At 73.6% G+C, this 17899-nt stretch overlaps 2 protein-coding genes across 4 annotated transcripts; one reads left to right on the top strand and one right to left on the bottom strand.

Annotated features, from left to right (window-relative positions):
* Positions 1 to 140: 140 nt before the first annotated feature.
* On the bottom strand, positions 141 to 5893 carry LOC138066122 (TBC1 domain family member 20-like). 3 transcript variants are annotated; one of them, XM_068933574.1, is made up of 8 exons: positions 5833 to 5893; positions 2983 to 3171; positions 2789 to 2869; positions 2255 to 2441; positions 1826 to 1927; positions 1483 to 1624; positions 1167 to 1351; positions 141 to 969 (listed from the first exon to the last, which is right to left on the bottom strand). In XM_068933574.1, exons 1-8 carry the CDS (start codon positions 5885 to 5887, stop codon positions 717 to 719), a joined length of 1194 nt encoding a protein of 397 aa, XP_068789675.1. In that variant the 5' UTR covers positions 5888 to 5893; the 3' UTR covers positions 141 to 716. The 3 variants fall into 3 exon arrangements, with proteins under 3 accessions (XP_068789675.1, XP_068789674.1, XP_068789676.1); XM_068933575.1 differs by having other exon boundaries at positions 681 to 938; XM_068933573.1 differs by lacking the exon at positions 1483 to 1624 and having other exon boundaries at positions 141 to 938.
* A 375-nt stretch (positions 5894 to 6268) lies between these two features.
* On the top strand, positions 6269 to 17877 carry DGAT1 (diacylglycerol O-acyltransferase 1). Its single transcript, XM_068933771.1, has 17 exons — positions 6269 to 6429; positions 10855 to 10942; positions 13092 to 13132; positions 13540 to 13625; positions 13752 to 13804; positions 14028 to 14133; positions 14212 to 14346; positions 14504 to 14578; positions 14688 to 14791; positions 15006 to 15044; positions 15280 to 15321; positions 15600 to 15644; positions 15778 to 15890; positions 16093 to 16158; positions 16298 to 16385; positions 16571 to 16633; positions 16854 to 17877. Exons 1-17 carry the CDS (start codon positions 6269 to 6271, stop codon positions 16998 to 17000), a joined length of 1452 nt encoding a protein of 483 aa, XP_068789872.1. The 3' UTR covers positions 17001 to 17877.
* Positions 17878 to 17899: the final 22 nt, after the last annotated feature.

Here is a 17899-nt window from a genome sequence, read left to right on the forward strand (position 1 = left end):
CCCGGCTCCGGGAAAAGCCGAGGCCCCCACCGCGTCCGGCTGCGGGGAGGCCAGGACACAGTGGCCCTGGGGACGCGTGGGCGGAGGGCCTCCATCCGCCCTCCCCCCAAAAAGGGCCCCAAAACGGGGATGGCACAAACAACCGTCAAAAACAGACTTTATTTAGATATCCACCCGCGGGCCGGGGGGGCCCAGCGCTGGCCGGGGGCCAAGGCCGCTCCTCGCACGGCCTCCAACAGGCCTTTCAAGCCGGCCAGGCTTTGCCCGGCGCTGCCCGGGGTCCCGCTGCGTCTCCCCCCGCGACCCCTCGCCCACCCGCCGGACGCCGGGCTGGTCGGGGACCTACCGGCCAAGAGGGCAGCAGGGAACAGGCTGAACCGTTTTTCCGTAACAGGATACGACCCCTTTCCCTTCCCTCCTCTCCCCCGTGTCCCCACTGGTCCCTGCTGGGAGACCCCCCCCACACCTGCTGCCAGCGTGGGGCAGGGACTCCGCTGGCGGCAACGGGGGGCCGTGGGGCTGGGCTTTCCGTGATGCTCACCGGCTGCCCCACAGCCCCCCTGGGGCTGCGGCGTCCGTGGGGCTCCCCGCGTCCCGGCCCCGCTGGCGTCCGTGGGGCTCCCCGCGTCCCGGCCCCGCTGGCGTCGGTGGCGTCCGTGGGGCTCCCCGCGTCCCGGCCCCGCTGGCGTCGGCCCCTGGGGCACCCTGCCCGGGCGCTAGAAGAGCTGGAGCAGGAACTCGGGGGCCCAGTCCAGGGCGGTCTGCGTGACGGCCAGGGCCGCGGCGCCCAGCGTGGCCGAGAGCCCCCACACCGCCGCCTTCACCAGCGGGTTGTGCCCGGCGGCGGGCAGCAGGGCACCGGCGTCCTCCTCCGCCCCGGCCCGCAGCAGGCGCTGGCGGCGCAGCACGGCGTCGGGGCGCTGCCGGGAGGCGGCTTGCTGGAAGGCGGTGAAGGACTGGATGGCGATGCTGCGGCGGGGCAGAGGGGCGAGGGCTCAGCCTCCCCCCCTCGGCACGCCGCTGGAGCAGGGCGTCGCAGCCCCGAGACGGCGCCGAGCTGGGGCTGGGCTCCGAGCCCGGGGAAACGGGCAGGACCTGCTCGCCCGGGCTGCCGGGAGCCCGCGCCGGCGGGGGAGAGGTCCCCGCGTCCCCTGGGCCCCCCTCACCTCTTGCGGTGCTGCAGGGCGGCCTGCCGGGCCAGCTGGCAGTGCGGGTGGCGCTGGAAGAGCTCCTGCGCCTTTGCCACGAGGCTCTCGTAGGGCAGGTCCTGGGGGATGCGGGCCAGGAGCTGGTGCACGCTGGGCATGTCGCAGTCGCAGGCCAGCACCTCCTCCTCGCGGTGCAGCACGACCTGGGGAGGGACCGCACCGCGTCAGCGACGGCCGAGCCCCGGCAAAGGGGGCGAGCCCGTCCCGGCTGGGCCCGCGCGGGGGCTCGGGGCGGCCAAGGCTCGTCCGCGGGGCGCAGGGCCGCCGCACGCACCGCGGCAGCGAAGTAGACGGGCATGAGGGGGTGCGAGGCCAGGAAGAAGTCGTAGAGCCGCAGGGTGCGGTGGAAGTTGGTCAGGACGTGGCCGTACCACGTGATGAGCCAGCTCAGGGCGAAGACGGTGCCCACCTCTGCCCTGCGGACACCGGGGAGGACCGGGCGCAGGTGAGACACGGCTCGGGCGCCCTGGCACGGTTATGGCACGCGCTGCAGCCCTGCACCAGCCCCAAACCTACCCTGGGACGCACCCGCCCCGTGAGCTGGCCCCCCACGCTGCCCCCGCTCGGCCCCGGCTCCTCGGCCCCCCGCCCCGCCGCAGGACGCCCGGCCAGCTTACCTCAGCATGAAGTCATGGAGCCGGGAGCTCTCCCGCTGCAGCAGGGGCATGAGGTAGTTGAGGATGTGCTTGGTGCTGTCCATCGTGGGGTCCATGAAGTCCCTGGGGAGGGCGACCGCCCCGGCTGGGAGGGAGCGGCGCGCGCCGGGATCGGGTCTCCGTCCCACCATCTCCCCCCCCGGCGGGACGCTGCGCCCCTCGGCCCCGTCCCGGGGGCACCCCCTGTGGAGCAGGCAGCCTCCCCCCCCCCCCACGCCTGGGATGCTCCAGGGTGCCACCAGGATGCACCTGGGTGCCACCAGGCCCGGGGGGCTGCCGCGCTAGCAGTGCTCGGGGGTTAGCGCCGCTTTTGTGCAGAAAGCGCCCGTGTCCCCAAGGGATCCCAGCCTGGCCAGGGGGTCCGGGGGGCCCCAAGAGGGGCTGGGGTACCTGAGGTGGTGGGTGGAGAGCTTTTCCAGCAGGGCCGTGGCCAGGCGCTCGCCCACGGCCAGCAGCAGGGTGACGGCGATGTCGTGGTAGCCCTGGTAGTAGTGGAGCTCGGGGTGGGCGCGCAGGACGTGCAGGATGAGGTTCACCAGCTGCTCCTGCAGGACGTGCCGCTGCTCGGCCCGCATGCCTGCGCGGGGAGGCCGCGGGGTGGGCACGGCCGGCCCCGCACAGCCCCTCCGGCCCCCGGGAGCGTCCCGGGCCAGACCCGCATCCCCCCAGGCAGCTCCGGTCCCCTCCAGCCCCCACCCGCGTCCCCCATCCCCGGCGCTCCCCGAGCTGCCAGCGGCCGAGCGCTGTCCCCCGGTCAGCCCCGGTCCCCGAGACGGCGCGGGGAGATGGGGACGAGGCAGGGATGCAGACAGGCACCATCCGGGCCCCCCCCCGAACCACCCCGCACCAGGGCAGCCCCCGCAGCAGGACCCCCTCCCCGGAGAGGGGTGCCCACCCTTTCCCCTGCCCCGCGCCGGCGCTCACCTTGGGGGAAGCGGCGCGTGGAGCGAGCCACGTCCAGCAGCACCTGGCCGTAGTCCCGGTGGCTCTGGCGCGTGGCCTTGCCTGCGGGAGAGCCGCCGTCGGGGCCGTGGGGGGCCCAGGCGTCCTCCGTGAGCCCAGGAGTTCTGCCCCCGGCCGGCCCGCCCGCCCGCCCCCCGGCGATGCCCGGCCCCTACCTGGCCGCGGCGGCAGGTTGTAGGTGTTGACGCTGAGCAGCTTGGGCCAGACCTTCCTGCGGATCTCCTCGGAGAGCAGCCCGCCGGCGCTGACGGCCGCGGCCCGCAGCGCCTCGACGCCCACCGGGTCGCTGCGCAGCGCCTCGTGGATCACCACCAGCTTCTGCTTCCTCCTCGACGCCGGCAGCTCTGCGGGCACGGCACGGAGCAAAGCGTTAGAGCGGGCCGGGCGCGGGCCCCCCCGCCGCCCCTCCCCGCTCCCCTCGGGCCCCCCGCGACATCCCGCAGCGCGGCCAGGAGAGGCGCCGGCGCCGGACCTCAGGCGGACGCCGAGGCCGGCTGCTCCGCCGGGCGCCGATTTCCCTTCCCTGCAGCCCAGGGATCGGCGCGGACGGAGCGGGAACCGAGTGCCCGGCGCCAGGGAAGGCGCCGCGGGCCGGACCCCGGGCCCGGCGCCCCGATGGCCGCCGCCGCCCCCGGCCGCTGCCCCCCCATCCGTCACCCGCGAGGCCGGCGGCGCCAAGGCCGGCACGCGGCGGCCCGGCCCTCACCGCTGCCCTCGGCGTGCGTCACGGCCCCGCGCGGGGCCGCCCCAGGGACGCGCCGGCCCCGCCGCGTCACCGCCGCCGCCTCGGCCCCAACCGGGCGCCCCCGCCTGCGCGCTCGGTCCCACGGCGGGGCGGCCCCCCTCCCTCCGCCACCGAAGCCCCCCGAGCTCAGCACCCCCCCCGCACCGTGCCGGGGTTCCCCCCGGGGGCCGATGCTGCCCTGGGGCGCCCCCAAAGAGGGGTCTGGGGCGGCCCCCCCCCCCCCAGGAGAGAGCCCCCCAGGATGCTGCGCTCCGCCACGTCCCCAGGCACGGCAGTGTGGCTGGGTGCCCCACGGCCCGACCCGCGTCGCGCGGGGACCCCCAACTCGACACAGGGCCCGCGGGGCTGCTGCCCCACACCCAGCCCCGCTGCACCCCCACTGCGGGCCCGGCCCCATTGACACCCCGCCCTGGGCTTGGCCCCACTGACAGCCCACGTTGCGCCCTGCCCCATGGACACCCCACACCAGGCCCAGCCCCATGGACACCCCATGTGCGGCTGAGCCCCACTGACACCCCCACGCAGGCCCAGCCCCATGGACACCCCAATTGGGGCCCACCCCACAGACACCCCCACCAGGCCTGGCCCTACAGATGCCCCACTTGGGGCCCAGCCCCACGGACACCCCACATCAGGCTCAGCCGCATGGACACCCCACACCAGGCAGGGCCCCACTGACACCCCATGTGGGGCCCAGCCGCACAGACACCCCACACCAGACCCGGCCCAACTGACCCCCAATGCGGGGCCCAGCCCCACGGATATCCCCTGCCGGGCCCAGGCCCACTGACAGCCCACGCGGAGCTGAGCCTTATTGACACCCCACATCAGGCCCAGCCCCACTGACCCCCCACCCTGGGACCAGCCCTACAGATACCTCACATCAGGCCCAGCCCCACTGACCCCCCACCCTGGGACCAGCCCCACAGATACCTCACATCAGGCCCAGCCCCACTGACCCCCCACCCTGGGACCAGCCCCACAGATACCTCACATCAGGCCCAGCCCCACTGACCCCCCACCCTGGGACCAGCCCCACAGATACCTCACATCAGGCCCAGCCCCACTGACCCCCCACCCTGGGACCAGCCCCACAGATACCCCACATCAGGCCCAGGCCCCACAGACACCCCACACAGGGCCCAGCCCCATTGACATCCCCCATGCCAAGCCTGACCCCATGGACACCCCACACCAGGCCTGGCCCTGTGGATACCCCATGTGGGGCCCAGCCCCACAGATGCTCCACCCCAGGCCCAGCTCCCTTGACACACCACAAAGAGCCCAGCTCCACAGACATTCCCCACCAGTCCCGGCCCCACAGACACCTCACATCAGGCCCAGCCGCACTGACACCCCGGCCGGCTCTGGCCCCACGGACACCCCACATGCAAAGCCTGGCCCCATGGACACCCCACGTCAGGCCCAGCCCCACGGACACCCCCCATGCAAAGCCCAGCCCCATGGACACCCCCACCAGACCCAGCCCCACAGACACCCCACACCAGGCCCAGCCCCACAGACACCCCCCATGCAAAGCCCGGCCCCACGGACACCCCCACCAGACCCAGCCCCACGGACACCCCACACCAGGCCCAGCCCCACGGACACCCCCCATGCAAAGCCCGGCCCCACGGACACCCCCACCACACCCAGCCCCACAGACACCCCACACCAGGCCCAGCCCCACGGTCACCCCCCATGCAAAGCCCGGCCCCACGGACACCCCCACCAGACCCAGCCCCACAGACACCCCACACCAGGCCCAGCCCCACGGTCACCCCCCATGCAAAGCCCGGCCCCACGGACACCCCCACCAGACCCAGCCCCACAGACACCCCACACCAGGCCCAGCCCCACGGACACCCCCCATGCAAAGCCCGGCCCCACGGACACCCCCACCAGACCCAGCCCCACAGACACCCCACACCGGGCCCAGCCCCACGGACACCCCCACCAGACCCAGCCCCACAGACACCCCACACCAGGCCCAGCCCCACGGACACCCCCCATGCAAAGCCCGGCCCCACGGACACCCCCACCACACCCAGCCCCACAGACACCCCACGTCAGGCCCAGCCCCACGGACACCCCCCATGCAAAGCCCGGCCCCACGGACACCCCCACCACACCCAGCCCCACAGACACCCCACACCAGGCCCAGACCCACAGACACCCCCCATGCAAACCCCGGCCCCACGGACACCCCCACCAGACCCGGCCCCACGGACACCCCCCGCCCCCGCCGCCCCGCCCTCACCTGCGCGCCCCCCCGCCGCTCGCCGCCCGCCGCTCGCCCGCCGCCCGCCGCTCATCGCCGCGGCCGGGCCGCGCGCCCCGCCCCGCCCCCCCCGCCTCGCCATTGGCCCGCCCCGCCTCGACCCGCCTCGCCATTGGCCCGCGCCGCCGCCGCTCACCGCCGGGAGGGCGGGGCGCCGCGGGCGCTGCTGGGAGATGGAGTTCCGAGGCGGCCCCGCCCCTTCCACCTGGGATCCCCCCCTTCTCCCTCCTGGGTTCCCTCCCCCACCACCACCGCGCCTACAGCTCCCAGGCTGCCCCGCGCCGCGGGGCGGAACTACGGCTCCCGGCGTGCCCCGCGGGCCGCCGAGGCAGGGGGCGGTTGCCCGGGTTACCCGTGGCCGTGGCGGGGCGCGGTGCGGTACGGTGGCCGCGAGGCGGGCCGGGCCGGGCCGAGCATGGGCGACCGCGGCGCGGCGGCGGCCGGTAGCGGCGGCGGCAGCGGGGGGCGGCGGCGGCGGGCGGCGGCGGCGCGGCAGCAGCAGCTCCCCGGGACCGAGCAGGGTGGCGGCGGCGAGCCGGGCCCCGACGGCGGGCACGACGCCGGCGGCGACTTCAGGTAACGGCGCGGCCGCCCGGCTGGAGCCCGCTGCCGCCGTGAACCGGGCCCCGGGGCTGGGCGCCCCCCTCGCTCCCCGCTGCCACCCCGCCACCTCGACCCCTCCCCGGCAGCGGCGCCGGCCCCGCTGACTTCGGGGCGCCTCCTCCCCCCCCCCCGCCCCGAGCGGCCTCAATTTGCCCTTCGTGCTGTTTTGGGACTGCGGGACCCCCCCCCTTCTCCGGGGGGGAGGGCGGCGGAGCCCGGGACCCCCCCCCTTCTCCGGGGGGGAGGGCGGCGGAGCCCGGGACCCCCCCCCTTCTCCGGGGGGGAGGGCGGCGGAGCCCGGGACCCCCCCCCTTCTCCGGGGGGGGGCGGAGCCCGGGGACCCCCCCCTCCTCCGGGGGGGTTGGCGGAGCCCGGGGACCCCCCCCTCCTCCGGGGGGGTTGGCGGAGCCCGGGGACCCCCCCCTCCTCCGGGGGGGTTGGCGGAGCCCGGGGACCCCCCCCTCCTCCGGGGGGGTTGGCGGAGCCCGGGGACCCCCCCCTCCTCCGGGGGGGTTGGCGGAGGCCGGGGACCCCCCCCTCCTCCGGGGGGGTTGGCGGAGGCCGGGGACCCCCCCCTCCTCCGGGGGGGTTGGCGGAGGCCGGGGACCCCCCCCTCCTCCGGGGGGGTTGGCGGAGGCCGGGGACCCCCCCCTCCTCCGGGGGGGTTGGCGGAGGCCGGGGACCCCCCCCTCCTCCGGGGGGGTTGGCGGAGGCCGGGGACCCCCCCCTCCTCCGGGGGGGTTGGCGGAGGCCGGGGACCCCCCCCTCCTCCGGGGGGGTTGGCGGAGGCCGGGGACCCCCCCCTCCTCCGGGGGGGTTGGCGGAGGCCGGGGACCCCCCCCTCCTCCGGGGGGGTTGGCGGAGGCCGGGGACCCCCCCCTCCTCCGGGGGGGTTGGCGGAGGCCGGGGACCCCCCCCTCCTCCGGGGGGGTTGGCGGAGGCCGGGGACCCCCCCCTCCTCCGGGGGGGTTGGCGGAGGCCGGGGACCCCCCCCTCCTCTGGGGGGGTTGGCGGAGGCTGGGACCCCCCCCAGCCCCTGTTGGGGGGGGGGGGGTTGGCAGAGCCTGGGACCGTTCCCCAGCCACCTCGAGGGGTCGGCAGAGCGCAGGCCCCCCCCCTTCTCTGGAGGGGGTCGGTGGAGCGCAGGACCCCCCCCCCGGCCACTCCAGGGGGGTTGGCGGAGGCCAGGACCCCCCCCCTCCTCCGAGGGTGCCTGCGGAGGCTGGGTTCCCCCCCCCCCAGCCACCTTGAGGGGTCGGCGGAGCCCAGGACCCCCCCCCAGCCAGCTGCTCTGGGGGTCGGCGGAGCCCAGGACCCCCCCCCTCCCCAGCTACCCCAGGGAGGTGGTGGAGGCCGGGATCCCCTGGGGCGGGGGGGGGAGGCACAAAGCCCGGGACCCCCTTGGGGCACCCCACACCCTGCATGGCGACACTCGCCCGCGCCGCCCCCCTCTGCCCCGCGGCTGGTGGGGAGCGGAGCATCTCTCTCCCGGCGCCTTTCCGCCCTCCGAGACGCCTGCGCCGCTTTAACCTCCGGCTCTTTCCCGCTAGGGGCCGCGTCCCGGGACGGGGGACCGCGCTGCCGCTTCCGAAAGGGGCCTCGCCTGGAGGAGGTGCTGCGGTTTCCCCGGGCAGCTGGCCGCCAAATCTGCGGCCCGCCAGCGCCCCGTGACTGGCGTCGGGGAGCCCCGCTCGCGGCGTCGCCGCCCCGGCTCGGGGGCCGGGAGCGCCCGCGTTGCGCGGGGGGTTTTGCCGCTCGATGGGCTCTTGTCCGACTTCCGCCACCGCCGCGGCGGCGTCCCCGAGCCCTCGGCTCTGCTGGGCGCTAGGGCACGGGGCCGTGGCTTGTGAAACGCCGCCACGCTGGCTCGGTTAAACGCCTGCAAGCGTCAGGCTAGCAGCAGCAGGGTTTGCCCCGATTTGGCGTCGTGCCTCTTCCCTCGGAGGAGGGGGAACGGCCTGCCTGGCTTTGCGGGCGGTAACCGCGGGGAGGGCCCCGAGCCCCATCTCGCCGGCACGCCTCCCCCTTTGCTGGGTCTGCCCGCGGCCTTGCCGCTGGCCTTGAGCGCCGAGGGACCAGGCGTGGGCGCCGGGGCCTGCCTGGGGCTGAGCGGAGCCTCCGGCTAGCAAAACCCAAATACAAGCCGAGGAGCTTCCTCCAGCCGCGCTAACCGCAGCTCCTCCGGTGCGGCGTGCCCGGGGCTCGTACGCAGCAGCGTCCCCGGCCGGGATGAGCGCCGCGGGTCGCTGCTGCCTCCCCACCTTTCTGGGGAGAAGAGCCGGTGCAGGGCGTCTCGCCCAGCCCTCGCCAAAGCTCGCGGCCGGCCCGTAAACGCGCCGGTTGGGCGCTGGAAAGCGACCCTGCTCCCGGCGGGGCGTCCCGTGGCCGGGCCGGTTTTGCGGTGCTTATCCGCGTGGCGATCAGAGGCTTGTCGCTGATCCGATCAAAAGCAGCAGGAGCCTTGCCCTTCCTGCGTAAGAGGATTATGGTGGGGGAAAAAGCTTCCCCGAAGGGCAGGAGTCGGAGGTGAGGCACGCACGGCCCCGCGGTGCCGGCCGGAGCTCGGCTCGCCTGCTGCTGCTCTCCTGGCCTAATACGGCCAGCTGGCCTTAGCCCTACTTGGCAGGGCGGCAGGCTGGGCCGCTGGGCCTCCGCCTGCCCGTCCTCCGCGGGGCGTCCCTCGCTGGGAGCGCTGCAGGCGCCTGTCCCCTGCTCCGGGAGCCGGGTCGGCCCCCGTGTCCCCGCGCCGGCGGGCACCGGGCTCCTGCTCCTCCCTCGGATCGGAGTAAAGAGCTCTGTCGGGCTTCGCTCTTAATGCCTGCGACCAAGCTCGCCTGGCCGTAGATCTAGAAACGCGAAGCTCGTCGCGTGGCGGTATCCCAAAATAGCAGCATCCGCAGGACGCGCGGCTGGCTAACTTTCATCTGCGCCGCCTAAACCTCGTGGCAGGGTGCTCGTTGCTCCTTGTCTTACTTTCTGACTCGAGACCCAACCCGGGACAGCTCTAGGCTCCAAACAGAGCTGCTCTTTGGAGGCTCGAGCTCCCGGTTCGGTCGCAGTGGAGGGCCGGAGGTAGCTCGTGCCCCGCTGCTAGCAGAGGGGCGAGGTGGCGCAGGGCTCTCGCCCGGGCCCCTCGGCACGACGTGCGCGATGCCATGTGCCTCCTGGCTGGGGAAATGGAGTGTCGCAACCAGGAGATGACTCTTCTCCTGGGGGAGCTGTAGAAAATGGGCTGAACTTCCGCCCGCCGGCAAACTCCTCCCCAAGCCTGAGCCTTGGATGCGACCTGCCCGCACGGGCTTTCGGCTGGGCGCACCCCGGGTGGGCCGGGGTGCGGCGGATCCCGCGCTCCTGTAAGAGCCCAGCCAGGCTGAGCTGGGGCTCTTCTCCCTGCCCCCGGCCTCCCAAGACCACAGGCCCCAGCAGCTCCTGATAAGGAAGGGCCGGGCCCGGCGGCTGGCTCCGTTCCTCCTCCGCGTCTCGGCCGCGCTCCCGCTGGCCGCTCGGGTTTCACGGGGCGCTGCTCACCTGGCCTGCCATGAGGCAGCCAAAGCTCCTCTCCGGGAGCCCGGGGCGGCCTGCTCCGCGCCGAGCCCCCGGTCCCACTCTGCCTGCAGCACCTCCGGGAGCCCGGGGTGCCTCCGAACCCCTGCCAGCCGCCTCCCTGCCCTGCGCCGCGGCGGTGGGCTGCTCCAGCCACTTGGCTCCGCTTCCCCGGGCCGCAGCTCGTGCCTCTCCTCGGGCCGCTGGCCGGGAAGAGAGGCGTCGTCTAAGCAGGGCTCCAGCAGCATTAATGGCTGCAAAGCCCTGCTCGGGGCTGGTGGGGAGCGGTGCCGTCGGCGCCGGAGCGCTCCCTGACCCCTCTGTGCCACGTAATCTTATCTGGAGCGGAAGGAGGGGCAGGCATGCGGGGTCCCGCGGGCTCCCGCACTGATGACGCAGCGCGCAGGACTCTGGACCCGGCCCCTGCGGGCGTTCGCCGCTCTGCCAGGCCCTGGGAGCAGCCTGGCGCCGCCTGCGTCGCTCCCGCCGCCGGAGCAGTGCCTGCCCTGGCGTCCTGAGCACGAGGACGCTGGGGCCGGGCTGGAAATGCTGCCCCAAAGTGGGCACGCGGGGCCGGAGCTGCTGGCCGCTGCTCAGCGCCCCCTCTCCTGCCTCGAGGCTCGGCCTGGAGGAGCTCCAGGGCCCGGAGCTGCCCTCCTGCCCTGGCGGGGTCCGGTGCACATCCGGACCTGCCGCTAAATCCCTGCGGAGCCTCCTCGTCTTCAGGACATGGAGCTTCGGGCAGTCCCGGTGGCCCGAGGCGCTGGCGTGTCCGTGCAGGGCTGCTAGGGCGGCTCCGGCCGGCCGGCTCCCCGGTGCTCGCGCTCACCCTGCTGCTCTCCCCTCTCTCCCCAGGTGTCACAAGGTGCAGGAGTCTCTGCTCAGTTCGGCCAGCGGCTACAGCAACTACCGGGGCATCCTCAACTGGTGTGTGGTGATGCTGGTGAGTGGTGGCGAGAGCAGCTCGGTGCGCTCCGGTGGGGCTGGCGGGTGCCCGCGGCGCCGGGGGCTCCGCTCCTCCCCGGTGCGGGTCGCTGGTGCGTGGCAGTCCGCAAGGCGAGGCGCTGCAGGTCTTGGGGCCGCCTGCGGCCAGCAATTGAGGACGGAGAGACCCAGAGACCCCCCGAGAGGCAGCGGTCAGGGCCTGGCCAGCTTCGGGCACCTTCCTGGGGCCTCACAGCTGGCTGAGCCGAGGCTGGAGCGATTCGCTGAGCGGCTGCGCTGCGTAAAGCCCTGCTCCAGCCTGGGCAAACCCAAGAAGGAGCAGGGAGAGCACCCCCGGGGCTGCGGTGCTGCCACTGCAGGGCTGAGCTGCCCCGCGCGGCGCCTCTGCGCAGACGGGCCTGGCTGGAGCCCCCCGCGCAGGGCTGCGGTCTCGCTGTGCCGCGGCCGCGAGCTGCCCGTGTCCCTTGCCTGGCTCCGTGGCTGCCTTGCAGCCCCCTCGGGGCCCCTCGTGCGCTGGGGACGCTGGCAGCAGCAGGCCTTGGCCGACGTCTCGCGGCCTTGGCTCCTTCCAGACGCGGTTCCTGCTCTGCGATCTGGCAGGGGAGCGCGGGCGTCCCGGGGAGGTCGGCGGGGAGCAGGGACGCCCTGCGTGGGGGAGAGGCCCGGCTGGCCTTCGAGCAGGCGAGCGGGGCCGAGCGCCTGGGCAGCGCCGGGCCGGGAGAGGCCCCGACGCTCTCGCGCTGCCTCCGCGGGCAGCGACGAACGTGGGCGCCGGAGGTGCTGGCCGGCAGCCGCGGGCTCCCGTGAGGCCACCGAGCGCTCGGTAGCTTGGCCAGGGGCTGCCGGAGCCAAGCGTTCGCCCGGCTCCGGCCTGGCGCAGCGACGACGCCACTGCGGGCAGAGCGTGGCGAGAGGGAGCAGAGCAGCAGGGAGCAGGGCCAGGGCTCCGGAGAGCAGCGCTGCGGCCAGAAAAGGTGCAGCGAGGCAGCGGCTAATCCCGTGGTGTGCGTTTAATTCAATTAGCGGGTGAAAGCGAGCAGAAGAGACTTGGAAGCAGCAAGCACGCTCTCGGATTAGCTCAAGCTCTCACTAACGGCACGACGCACGCTCGGCGCCCGGCTCCGTCTGCGGCAGCCGGGCTGCCTGGCACGGGGGTCGGCCCTGCGCCGGGCAGCGCGTGCTGGCGCTCGGGGACTCTGACGGGGACTAAATGTGTCACCGAGCCCGGCCCTGGCCTGCCGCGTCCTCCTGGCAGCTGCCAGGGCGCACGCTGGGGACTCGGTGCCCAGCTGGGTGCGGGCCCGGCCTGGCCGGGTGCTCCCGGCTTTGCTGCTGCCTTGACTTGAGCTCGGCGAGGGACTGCCGCTGCCAACGCCGTCCTCCCACCGCGGCGCTGTCGGCCCGGGCCTCCCGCCTGGGCATTGTGCGGGACGGAGCACAACGTCCCTGCCGACCCCCGGGCGAAGTGTGAAATAGCTGGGCACGGAGAGAGGCGGCTGCTGCCCGTGACGCCCCTGGCTGGGGCCGTGCTGGCACGTGACTCGCTCCAGCACCCGCAGTAACCCTTGCGCGGCCTCGTGGCCTGCTGATGCAAGCGCTTCCCTGAGGTTTCCCAATCTCAGGTTGCGCAGGGGGAGGACGCCCTCCCCGTGCACGCCGGGCGGCCTCCGGGAGCCGCGTCGAGGCCGCCGCTGAGCGGTCGGGCTCGAAAGGTCCGACCCGGGTTGTGCCCCCGAGGCTGCGTGATGCTTGGGCAGGCCACCGGTGTGGTCCAGCGCCTGGGCCAGCTCAGCCATGGCTCGGTTGTGTCCCCTGGGCCGGTCAAGCAGCTCTGTCCCCTGCCAGCTGGCTGCAGGCAGGGTCCAATCCAGCCTGCGGGGCTCAGCCCCCGGCCTGCCGGGGTTTGGGGCTCCTCATCACGCAGGAGAGCAGCAGGTCACGGGTCTAGCGGGCTCTTGACCGTATACCATGGGCCTGGCATGTCCTGGCTTTGCGGACCGGTCCCAGAGCCCGCGGCGCCCCGTGGGCCTCGAGGCGAGCCCGGCCCCGCCGAGCGGGGAGCGCCCGTCCCGCGCACGACGCGGCCCCGCCGCAGGGTCTTGCCTCTGCTTGCTTCGCTCCGGATAACTGCTGCCTTTTCCCTGCAGGTCTTGAGCAATGCTCGGCTCTTCCTGGAAAACCTCATCAAGTAAGTGCTGGGCTCCCGGCGGGCAGAAGGGCCCAGCTCTGCGGCGGCGGGCGGCGCGGGCTGGCCGGGCAGGGGCCCTCCAGCGCGCTGAGCGGGGGCCGGTGGCCGCGGCGCTGCCCGTCAGCTCGCCCCGGGGACGCCGGGTGCCTGCAGCTCGTGCTCCCAGCCCCGGCAGCGGCCGGAGGAGGCCGGCGTGGGGCTGTCCTGGGCCAAGGCTTGAGCACCTCCGGGAGCCCGACCAGGGCGCCCTGCCTGCCCGGACCCCCGGGCACGGAGGGGGCTGCAGCCCACGGCTGGGGGGGGCCCAGCATCCAACCCCCTCCCCGGAGGAAAGGGGCCGGTGATGGGCAGGAGGGCACGTCTGGCTTTGGGGTCTAGCGCCGCTTGCTCAGACCCTTTCCTTGCAGGTACGGCATCCTGGTGGACCCCATCCAGGTGGTCTCCCTGTTCCTCAAAGACCCCTACAGCTGGCCGTCCCTGTGCCTGGTCATCGGTGAGTGACGGGGCCCCGTTGGCCTCCCCGGGCAGTGGGAAGGGAGCCTGGGGCCGCGGCGCCTGTGCGAGCAGGGCCCGGCGTGTCCTGGCGGCTCTGGTAACGCTCTCCTCCCTCCGTTTGCAGTGGCCAACGTGTTCGTGGTGGTGGCCCTGTCCCTCGAGAGGCGGCTGGCAGCGGTGAGCCACCCTTAGCTCCGCGCGCCGGCCCGGGGCGCCGCTCGCCTTCGCGGGGCTCATGGGCTGTGCCGCCGGGCACCGACTCGCCTCCGAGCGCCCCCGGGAGGCGTCTGCGGGCCGGGGGGGCTGCGCCGCGGGGCTCTGCCGGCTCCCCGTGCCCCCCGGCCGTGGGGCGCCGGGGCTGGGCGCTGCACCCTGGCCCTCTCACGCCTCCCTCCCGCAGGGCTCCCTCTCGGAGGGCGCCGGCGCCGTCCTGCACGCAATCAACCTCCTGGCCATCCTCTGCTTCCCCGCCGTGGTGGTGCTCATGGTGACCTCCATCACGCCAGGTGAGGGCTGGCCACGGGCACGGGGGCCCGGCGGAGAGCAGGATCCGGCCCAGCTCACCAGCTCTTCTCTCCCCGCAGTGGGGGCCGTCTTCACCCTGTCCATCTACACCGTCACCTTCCTCAAGCTCTTCTCCTTCAGAGACGTGAACAAATGGTGTCGGGAGAGGAGGGAGGCAAAAGCCTCCCTGCGCCCGGGGGACGGCTCGGCCGCAGGTACTGGGGCCTGGCGCGTCCCCCTCCGTGGGGCAGCGGCTGGCACCGGGGGGGGACCAGCTCATCCAGTTGTGTCGTGGGCTTGCTGCACCGAAGCCCTAACACGCAGCGTATGTGTGCCGCTGGGCTGGTGCTCAGCTCCCTCCTCCTCTTCCAGCTGCGGGGCCAAAGAAGGCCAACGGGGACGTGGGCCAGAGCGGGGTCACCTACCCGGCCAACCTCACCTACAGAAGTAAGTGCCCCGCGCGGGGAGCACGCGGCCCGGGGTGAGTCCCCCGGGGCTGTCGCCGGGCACCGTGCAGCCGCTGGCCGCCCGGCTTCCCCCTCCGCTGTCCTCGCAGATCTCTACTACTTCATCTTCGCGCCCACCCTGTGCTACGAGCTGAACTTTCCCCGCTCCCCGCGGATACGCAAGCGCTTCCTCCTCCGGCGCCTCTTCGAGATGGTGAGACCCCCTGCCTCCCACCCCCTGGGCGCAGGGCACCAGGGCTCCCCTCTCTCCGCTCCGCGGGGCTTGGGGCTCAGCAGTGAAGGCAGCAGGATACGGGAGCCCCCAGGCCAGGCCGCTGCGGTTCCTGGGCCCGGGCGCCCCGGGAGGGGGACGGGGGCTCCCGGCCGCCGTCCCCGCTGACGGCTCCGTTGCCGCCTCTGTCTTCCAGCTCTTCTTCATCCAGCTGCTGGTGGGGCTGATCCAGCAGGTATGTGGCTGCAGGGGGATCGCCGGGGCCCCTCTCCCCGGGGAGACGGGGGCTGAGCTGGGCGGCCTCCCCGCCGGCCAGGCGGGAGGGCTCTGCTGGCGTGTGGCTGGGGGTCTGGGCCCCGCTGCCAGCACGTGGGGGCCCTGCGGCATCTGGGGGCGTCCCCAGCCTGGGGGGGAGGGGGGTGCTGGGCACCGGCTCAGCACCCCGGCTCCAGCGATGTTTTCTGTTTCAGTGGATGGTGCCCACGATCCAGAACTCCATGAAGCCGTTTCGGGTGAGTGACGGGGGTCCCTGTGCCCAGGGCCAGGGAGGGGGCTACAGGCTCCGGCTGCCCTCCCGCGTGAGCTCGGCCGCGTAGAGGCTACCTGTCCCCAAAGCAGGCTCCGGGTGGGAGGGTGCCCCCCTCCTGGGCGCTCAGCTGCTGACCCACTGGCAGCGAGCCGCCGTGGCTTTCGTGCCCTTGGCGCGAGGGGCCCCAGAGCTCCCTGCTGCCCTGCTCCTGGGCTGGCGCGAGTCGGTGGGACGAGGGTGACGGGAGCTGTTTCCTTGCAGGACATGGACTATTCCCGGATCATCGAGCGGCTCCTGAAGCTGGCTGTGAGTACCCCAGCTCGCCGCTCCCCTCGCCCTGCCTGGCGATGGCTCCCGGGCCCTCTGGTGGGTGCTGCTGGCTGCGGGGCAGCCCCGGGCCGGGAGCCGGCCCGCTCACAGCCTTGGCCTCCCCCCTCAGGTCCCCAACCATTTCATCTGGCTCATCTTCTTCTACTGGTTCTTCCACTCCTGCCTGAACGTGGTGGCCGAAGTGATGCAGTTTGGGGACCGGGAGTTTTACAGGGACTGGTGGTGAGTGGCGGTGGCAGCCCAGTGCCGTCCCCGGCCCCGCTCCCGTCCCTCCTGCTGCTCCCCAGGGCCCCGGGGGTCGGCTCCGTCCCTGAGCTGGGCGATGGGGCCGAGCATGGACATGAGCCCCCTCTGGGGTCCCTGCGGTGGGGGCGCAGCTCCCTGCTGCCACCCCGGGACCCGGCTCACTGCCCTCTCCCCGCAGGAACTCGGAGTCGGTGACCTACTTCTGGCAGAACTGGAACATCCCCGTGCACAAGTGGTGTCTCAGGTACGCGGTGCTCGCTGGGGGCCACGGCCGGGGCTGGGCCTCCCGCTCCGGGCAGCGTGCCTTGGGCAGCTCCGGCAGCCACTGGTTCAGGGGCTGCGACACCGTCGGGGACACGTGCTAACAGGGCGCCGCTTCTCAGGCACTTCTACAAGCCCATGCTGAAGCGGGGGGCCAGCAAGTGGACAGCACAGACGGCCGTCTTCCTGGCGTCCGCCTTCTTCCACGAGGTCAGTGCTCCCTCCCGGCCCGCACCCCGGCTGCCGAGGCCGAGCGCAGGCTGCTCTGGGGACTGACCCGGACCGGGCAGCAGCGCGAGGCAGCCGGGAGCTGCCTGCTGCGGGGTTTTGAGGGCTCCGGCCCCACGGCAGCTCGGCGGGGGCAGCAGACCCGTGCTGACACTGTGTCCCCGCAGTACCTGGTGAGCGTGCCCCTGAAGATGTTCCGGCTCTGGGCGTTCATGGGGATGGCGGCCCAGGTAAGCGTGCTGCTCTGTTCCCCGCTGCTGGGCCAGCAAACGCAGCAAGCCAGGGCGAGGACAGGGGTGGCAGCAGCCTGGCGCTGGCCCTGTGGCTGCGGGTGATGGCGGCTGGAGGTCGGGGATGGGAACGTGCTCCCGTCCCTTCCCTGTCCTCCACCCCGGCTGCCCGTGGCCTCTGGGTGCAGGCACGGGCCTGACGCTGCCCCTTCCCTTCCAGATCCCGCTGGCCTGGTTCGTGTCCAAGTTCCTCAGGGGTAACTACGGGAACGCGGCCGTCTGGATCTCCCTGATCATCGGGCAGCCCATCGCCGTCCTGATGTACGTGCACGACTACTACGTGCTCAACTATGAAGGAAACCAGTGATGCACTGGACCACGTTTCCCTCCTGGTGACCAGCAGGAAGGCAGGTGCGGAGGGAGCCGCTTCCTGCTGCTTCCCAGAAGCCTTCGGACTGCGTCGCGCCAGCGCTTGCACGGAGGTGCTGTCGCCTCGGGAAGTTGCCTTGCGCCCTTTTATAGGTGTACAGAATAGCCGGTAGGCATTACTATTTTTGTGAATTGAATGTCGGATCAATGCAATAGCCCCTGGGGAGGGGCGTCCCCTGCTCTGTCCTGTGCCGCGCTGGGGCCCCGTGGTCCTGCCCGCGATGGCCTGGGCACGAGGCGGGGGGAAGCTGAGCCTGGCTGCCGTCATCCTCTGGCAGCACGTGCACGTGTCGCCGCGGGGCCGGCAGGATTTGGACCCCGGCTCTGGCCACCCCGCACGAGTGCCGGCGGGTGCTCCTGCCTCGAGCCCAGCCCCGGGCTGCAAGCTTTAAGTGGCCGCCTGTGCGGCAGAGCCTCCCTTCCGTAAGGCACTTTAAAGGACTGTCCCTGGACTGTGACTGCTCTGGTCCGTCCCGTGTCCCTCCCTCCTGCTGGTGCTCCCGTACCCAGCCCCGGGGCGGGAGCCTCGGGGCGCCCCTGCTAGGAGCCCTGACCTGAGCTCCCGTCTGCCTGGGGGGGGCTGTGCTCAGCCCTGGGCTCCCTTCGTTGGTGGCTGTGGGTCCTGCCTGCTCCGTCCCCGGCCGCCCGCCCCTGCCAGCAGCCCGCTCCATCCTGCACGTGGAGTGGAGGGGGCTGCTGGGACCGTTCTGCCGCCCAGTGTTGCGCCGGTCTCACTCTGCCACTTTTTAACCTTTCCAGACTCCTACCTGTCAAATACTGAGTGATTAAAGTGTCTTTTTTTCCAAACCTGGCCCCAGTCGCGTTCCTCCCTTGTCC

Source organism: Struthio camelus, chromosome 2 (genome assembly GCF_040807025.1).
Source record: "Struthio camelus isolate bStrCam1 chromosome 2, bStrCam1.hap1, whole genome shotgun sequence".
NCBI lineage: Eukaryota > Metazoa > Chordata > Aves > Struthioniformes > Struthionidae > Struthio > Struthio camelus.